Source organism: Drosophila willistoni, unplaced genomic scaffold (genome assembly GCF_018902025.1).
Source record: "Drosophila willistoni isolate 14030-0811.24 unplaced genomic scaffold, UCI_dwil_1.1 Seg819, whole genome shotgun sequence".
Classification (NCBI taxonomy): Eukaryota; Metazoa; Arthropoda; class Insecta; order Diptera; family Drosophilidae; genus Drosophila; species Drosophila willistoni.
Genome location: NW_025814720.1, coordinates 105130 through 112966, shown reverse-complemented (window position 1 = coordinate 112966; position 7837 = coordinate 105130). Strand labels below are relative to the sequence as shown.

General features: G+C 41.4%; 1 protein-coding gene across 1 annotated transcript in view; it reads left to right on the top strand.

Moving 5' to 3' along the window:
• Window positions 1–6378: 6378 nt before the first annotated feature.
• Window positions 6379–7837, top strand: part of LOC124462012 — a 70570-nt gene continuing 69111 nt past the window's right edge. Inside the window, exons 1-2 of the mRNA XM_047013410.1 lie at window positions 6379–6778; window positions 7618–7829. Of these exons, the coding sequence (XP_046869366.1) occupies window positions 6379–6778; window positions 7618–7829 (612 nt within the window). The remainder of the gene's footprint in view (window positions 6779–7617; window positions 7830–7837) is intronic.

Here is a 7837-nt window from a genome sequence, read left to right as displayed (position 1 = left end):
TAGAGCTTGGCCAGCAAACTCCAAGTGGTTTAGTGGCCCTATTGATCTCACTCAATCAAAACATGACCACTTTTATGACGTTCATGCAAAACTGTATGCACGAACTGATGCGGAATCAAAACCTGCTTATCCAGAAGCTTATCGAGAATAAAAAATGGCTTCCCTACGTCTATGTCTTTGGAATGCTAACGGCATCTCCAAGCACAAAAATGAACTGCAACTATTCCTAGACTCAAGTGAAATCGCCGTTTTGCTTATTTCGGAAACACATTTAGCATCAAAAAATAATTTTCAAATACCAAAATATACCTTCTACGCAACAAACCATCCAGACGGAAAAGCTCATGGCGGGACACTGGTATACTAATCAAAAACCGTATAAGACACTCGTTCCTCAACAGATTTGAAACACAGCACCTACAAGCAACTGCTATAACCGTCCAAACCAGCTGCGGCAACACTACATTGGTTGCCCTGTACTGCCCACCACGCTTCTCAATCTCTGAAAAGGAATTTACCGATTTCTTTAACACACTCGGAGATCGCTTAATTGCAGCAGGGGACTATAACGCCAAACATACGCACTGGGGATCTCGCCTGGTAAATCCTAAAGGCAAGCAGTTGTACAACACAATAGTCAACCCTCTCAACAAGATGGATTGCGTCTCACCGGGTAGGCCTACTTATTGGCCCACAGATCCACAGAAAGGGCCTGACTTGATTGATTTCGCAGTAACCAAGAGGATTCCACGTAATCGGATTACTGCGGATACACCGATCACTCTCCAGTGCTATTCACACTATTAACAAGACCTCAAGTACTTGATCGCCCTTATAGGCTCACACACAACAAAACAAATTGGCTTAAATTTAAAATGTACATGAGTGCCCACATTGACTGTTCGCCGAAACTGGATGCTGCAGAGGACATTGATATGTGCGTCTCTGCACTTGAGTCGATGATGGGAGCTGCAGCAAGAGTATCTACTCCACATGCCTCTTCTTACACCAGACCTGTTGACAGGCCTACGAACCGGCGGATAGAACAATTAGTAACGGAAAAACGACGTCTAAGAAGAGAATGGCAGATTACTCGATCACCAGCAGTAAAACTTCGCCTAAGGCAAGCTAATCGCGGAACTCCAATCGGACGAGATCACTGCAGTTATTAAAAACCACATAAAGCCGAAAAAAGCCCTTGGCCATGACCTAATCACACCGAATATGATCCTAGAACTCCCTATCATTGCAATACAATATATCTGCAAACTGTTCAACGCTATAATAAAAATTGGCTACTTCCCAAGAACATGGAAAAAGTCCACTATCATCATGATTCCTAAAGTGGGAAAGGACAAAACCCAGCCATCATCCTATAGGCCAATTAGTTTGCTGCCATGTCTTTCGAAGCTTTTTGAAAAGGTCCTGCAGATCCGCCTAAACTCATTTCTGGCATCGGAGAACACAATCCCTTCACACCAGTTTGGCTTCCGCGAAAAACATGGTACAATTGAACAAGTCAATCGCATAACATCCGAAATACGAACAGCATTCAAACTAAAAGAATACTGTGCGGCTGTCTTTCACGACGTTGCCCAGGCTTTCGATAGAGTTTGGCTGGAGGGTCTGATGTTCAAAATCCGGCAAAAACTGCCACAGTACACCCCAAACTCATGGAATCTTACCTTTACAATAGGAAATTCGCTGTAAGATGTAATGGCTCCGTCTCGGCTGATTTTGAAATCAAAGCTGGTGTACCGCAAGGCAGTGTACTCGGCCCATTGCTCTACCTGCTGTACACTGCAGACTTACCAACGAGTTTAGGACTTACAACGTCCACTTTTACCGATGACACGGCAATCCTCAGCAGATTCAAATGCCCAATACAAGCCTCTGCAAAATTAGAGGAACACCTCAAGGTGGTAGAGGAATGGCTAGCAACCTGGCGTATCCGGGTCAATGAGCAGAAATGCAAACATGTTACATTTACGCTTAACAGAAGAAACTGTCCAGCTCTAAAGCTAAACAACGTACCAGTTCCTCAAGCCGTGGATGTCACTTACCTTGGCATCCACCTAGACAGAAGACTAACTTGGCGCAAGCACATCGAAGCAAAAAAGTCACAGCTTAAACTGAAAGCGAATAGCCTACATTGGATCATCAATGCTCGGTCCCCTCTACGTCTGGAGTATAAAGTCCTCCTATACAACTCCGTATTGAAACCCATCTGGACTTACGGAGCCGTACTATGGGGAAATGCAAGTACCAGCAATGTCGATATTATACAAAGAGCGCAGTCGAAGATTTTAAGATCAATCACGGGGGCCCCGTGGTATATACGAAACGACAACATTCAAAATGATCTAAATATACCTAGCGTAAAATCTGAAATAGGTACTCAACAACTAAAGTATTCTGCGAAACTGGATGCACACCCAAATGTTCTTGCCAATTGCCTTACGCGAACTAATAATAGAACTCGTCTTAAAAGAAATGACAGACCAACCCAATAACAAGTGATTAGGGCCGCCTACAATATCCCCAGGATTTATCTTAAGTACTAGACTAAGAAAAATATCTCAAACTTGTTGTTAGGCTCTAATTTAAGAGTAGATTCAACAAAAATATATTAAACGTTAAAAAAAAAAAAATATATAATAAATATATAAGAATATATAGAAAAATTTAAATACACAGCACAAAGATAGTTATCGATAAAAAATCAATAATTACAAATAAAACAAGACAGCTAGAGAATGCAAGAACAGTTATAAGCCGAGCTTTGAGAGGCGGCCTTACAAAATTGATTACGCGGGAGAGAAGCTGAGCACAAGCACAAAGCAGAGAGAACAACAAAACCACTAGCACTAATGGTGTGATGGGGGCGATGAGGGGAGCAACTGCAGAAGCAATGACGAGAGAGAAAAAAAGAAAAAATATTAAATGCACCAAACACTAATCCCGAAACAGAAAAAACTGTTTAAACTATTTAATTTGGCGAATTATGGAAATACAACACATTGGTGTCAAGCAAACAACACCAGCAAAAGCGTAAACAAACCAAGCACAATTAAAAATTGAGAGAAAACAATAAATATTAATAAAAACTCAGGAGCTATGCAAAAACACAAACGTCACGTCAGAGAGCAGAAGCTTTGTATTGGGATTTCATAGTTGAGAATGTTGAACATTGTTTAAATAGCACACTTCATAGGAGCATTAGTCGGCAAAGTCGGAGATGAATTAAGAAAAGGACTAGAGTAGTTAGGAATAGTGAATGATCCAAGAAATTTGGATACAATTAGAAAGGATGGGGAAATACATCAAAAGCAAAGCCAGAAGTACAATGAGTACAATAGCAAAGCAGGCATATGATATAAGGCAGGGGATTATACTATGGTGAAGAATTTTGATTCAACTCTAGGAGGTGTTTGGAGTAACCAGAATATAAAGCATTGCATAGGTAAAAGAAGAAGTGACTAAAAGTTATGCTTAATCAAATGAAAATAATGATAACTGTAACGTTAATTATGTATGGATCGGGAGATCTTACGGTCAGGACGGTCGAGTTGTAGAAGGAGAAACGGTCACACTCGCTCTGCTGCTTCTCTTCGATCCCGGTATTTTTAATCACTCTCTGAGAAAGAGGTAAGTTTAGCGCGTGAGTCAGTCAATGCTTAGCGTTGAGGACAGTAGGACAGATATCGAGAGAACATTAATGATAACGATAATAAATAATAATAAGTACTGCAGTCCTCGGTAGATGAGTTGTCTAAGTGGCCCAGTCATTTAGTCAACTGAACAACGAGGATCCGGGTTCGAATCCCAGGCTAGTGTATGGATGTAGTTTTCGTCTAAGCCGAAGGCCTTAGTTGCCAGTGCTTGTAAAATATAGTTAGGTTGATAGTTTATAACTATATCCTATACTTTAATAATAATAATAATAATAATAATAATAATAAGTACAGTTAAGAAATAAAATAAACTACTATTAATCTAAAGCATCCAAAAGACGAATCTCCTAAATAATCTGACATCGGTTGATTTATCTACCGCCCAAAATATCGTAGAGAAACTATCCCATGTCTCTAAATTCCTCATGTGAAGTCAAAGGGCGAGACATGCTGTTTAAGAATAAACATAGTGTTTATCTGAAGCGGCTTCTCCGAATCAGATGGACTAAAGAATATATAATACAACTGTACTTTTGATACAAACCAACCTAGCACATTACTAAAATTACAATCAGATACACACGTTGTGGAAAAACATTTGTTGCTCTAAACTAACCCAAAAGATCACAACGGCAGGATGTCAAGTGGCCGTTTTATCTAAAAAGGCTTATGTTTGCGAAAGAACGGCCTACAATCTTAGTATAGGAAATAACGAAGATATTGATCTAAGTCACTGTTTTGCACTGATCGATCCTATGGGAGCTATATGATATAGTTACACGATCTTTATCAAATTTGGCACAGCCATTAACAGATATATTAAACTAACAAATGTTTAATTTGAAAGGAATCGCGTTAAAAGTAGCGAAGTTATTTCCAAAAGTCACTGTTTTCGGCTGATCGTTCCTATGGGAGCTATATGATATAGTTACCCGATCTTTATCAATTTCGGCACAGCCTTTAACATATATATTAAACTAACAAATGTTTAATTTGAAAGCAATCGCGTTAAAAGTAAGTAATAGCTCAGAAAATAACGAAGTTATTAAGAAAAGGCACTCTTCGTGACTTTGCCGGTTGTATGGGAACTATATGATAAAGTGGTCCGATCCGGCTGAATCCGAGATATACAACCCCTGCACTATAGACAAAATTTCAGCTCTGTAGCTCTTACGGTCTAGGAGGAGTTTGCGTTGATCCAGACGGACGGACGGACGGACATGGCTGTTTGAACTCATCTCGTCGTGCTGATCAAGAAAATATATATACTTTATATGGTCGAAAATGCTTCCTTCTATGCGTTGCACCCTTCTGACCAAAATTAAGATACCCTTTTTGCAAGGGTATAAAAAAAATTTTTAATACTATACCCTGCCTTAATTCCCAATCGTGCCGAAGGACTTGATGGGAAACTGTCAAACAACGGTTCTATCCTGTTAGTCCTGCTGTTAAAAAGCTTCTTCTTGCCGAGATTGACAAAATGTTGTCATTAGGGGTAATTGAGTTCTTCTAGTCCTTGGAGTTCGTTCCTTCCATTCACTGAGAAGTCAAACCACCTCGCCGTTTTGCCGAGCAATTCAAAAAGGCCAACATTACATTAAACATTAAGAAAAGTAATTTTTGCGTGACTAGAATTAATTATTTGGATTTCGTTATTGTTGCCGCCGAAATTCGCTAACTGCCCAGCAGACCCGACGCAGCCACCAATGGGTTAACCCATATCACTCATTCTCTTTCATTTTCATACTTATTCTTAAGCGCCAACCTACGTGCTGGGAAATTAACCGTTGCATCTTGCGCTTTAAGCTTACATGTTAGGTTCTCTGCTTGTTACTAAGCGGCGGAAAGAACAGTTTGGTTACAACCGCGAGTAAGGGCGATTAATTTATAGCGGCTCGCTTACAAAAACGGCTCGCTTACAATCATAGCAGCTCTCAAACGGCTCGCTTACAATCAAACGGCTAGCAAACGCATAATAACGACTCGCATACGGCACACACACCATACACACACCCATTAGCATAAGAAATACACGTGGAAGAAATAAATGAAGTATCACGTGAAAAGTGGAGTGTTTTCTTGTGGGTCCGCTAAAACATCGAACCTTAGCGCCAAACTCAACAATTCTATAAATTAATGGCAGGAATTAATTCTATAAATTAATTCTATAAATTATGCCAGGAATTAATTCTATAAATTAATTCTATAAATTACGCCATAAAGGCAATGATTGCATAACCAATCACTAAACCTAAACATAACCTCAACGGTCAACCGTTTACGACCTACATAGGTCACATAACTAATCAACATCGCTTAAAAGTATAAACTCATTGGTAAACCATGGCAACAAAAGACTTATCAAGTGGAATATATCATTGCAAGAAATGCATGCAGGAAGACAATGACCGCATGGTGCAATGCAATCGATGCTGTTCCTGGTATCATTTCGACTGCGTTGGAGTAATAGACGAGAGATCTGAGAACAGCTGGAACTGCGACTGCGTCAACGTGTCATCGGAAGTCATCACAACCATATTGAGCAACGCCCTGCAGAACCTCGGAAATACCACACGAGCAGGCGAACCTCAGGCTACTTCGTCACCAGCAAAACCAACGGCGCAATGGACTATGCCCGCCAAAAATATTCCCGGACACAGCTAGGACGGCTGTTCCTATTTTTACTTCTGCCAAACAAAAAGCGATGGTCACACACTCAGCTGTGCGTGACACGTGGCATTACGATCACGAGGCACCGCAGCTGCCGTTCTTAACCTCAAACAACACGCGTGCTACGACACGCGAACAACCGCACCTAAGTGCTACGCCGATGGCTCCCTGGAATTTCACAAATACTCAAAACAGGGCTGCATCGTACTATCCAGAAAGTAAAGTGCGAATGGACATAGACCTAAACACAGCAATACCAAGCGCGGCACAACTTGCAGCCCGTCAAGCGATACCGAAAGAGCTTCCAACATTTGATGGCAATCCTCAGAACTGGCCTCTATTCTACAGTAGTTTTCAGACAAGTACGGAAATCGCTGGGTATACGAATGCAGAAAATCTTATGCGGCTGCAAGCTAGCCTGAAGGGAAAAGCACGTGAGTTAGTTCAATCCAAACTCCTGTTACCAGCAATGGTCCCTGAAATCATACAAACATTACGTATGTGTTTCGGTCGGCCAGAGCATATTTTGCACAACTTACTGGAAAAAACGCGGCAACTACCCGCAATAAAAGATAAGCTTGAACCACTTATCGAATACGCACTGTGTGTACGAAACATCTACTCAACGATGGAAGCATGTGGACTCACAGGTTACATGCAAAACCCAATGCTCGTACAAGAGCTACTAGAGAAACTCCCCACACAATTGAAGCTGCAGTGGGCAATGTTTCCCAAAGACACTAAGGTACCATCAATAGAATCTTTTAGCAAATGGATCTACGACATAGCTGAAGCAGCAAGCCAGGTAACATCGCCGCTTTACCATAAGAAGAGCGGAAGCCTAAATCATCACACAGAGGCACCTAAAGAGCAGGTCAAGGAAATTACGTGCGTCATATGTAACGAACCTGGGCACAAAATACACAGCTGCCCATCGTTCAAAGCCACGCCACATCAACGAAAGATGTATTTTCTGAAAAATCACAAGCTCTGCCAACAATGCCTAAACCGTCATCACCAAAAGTGCCAACGTGAAAAGGTTTGCGGCATACGAGGCTGCCGAAGAAACATCACCCATTGATCCATGAGATGCAGCCGATGCCAGAGGCTGCGAAATCCAGCAGCCCAAACAGACCAGCTATGGTACCCAACGTACATACGCCGGAGGGCAAGCACACCCAACGATCCAGAGAGTCTGGCTCAACATATTTCCGTGTCATTCCAATACAAATCATCAATAAAATGAAAGTCACTAACACTTTTGCATTTCTAGATGAGGGATCGGCACTAACGCTCATCGACAACAAGGTCTTTAAGCAACTCGGCTTAAAAGGCGTTCCAGACCCACTGTGCCTAAAATGGACCAACGATACAACACGCGAAGAAAATGCATCGGAACGTGTCACGCTTTCGGTTGCCAATCCACATAATGGCAATCAATTTTACTTGGAAGAGGTTCACAGTGTAGATACCCTGGATCTACCTGTACAGTC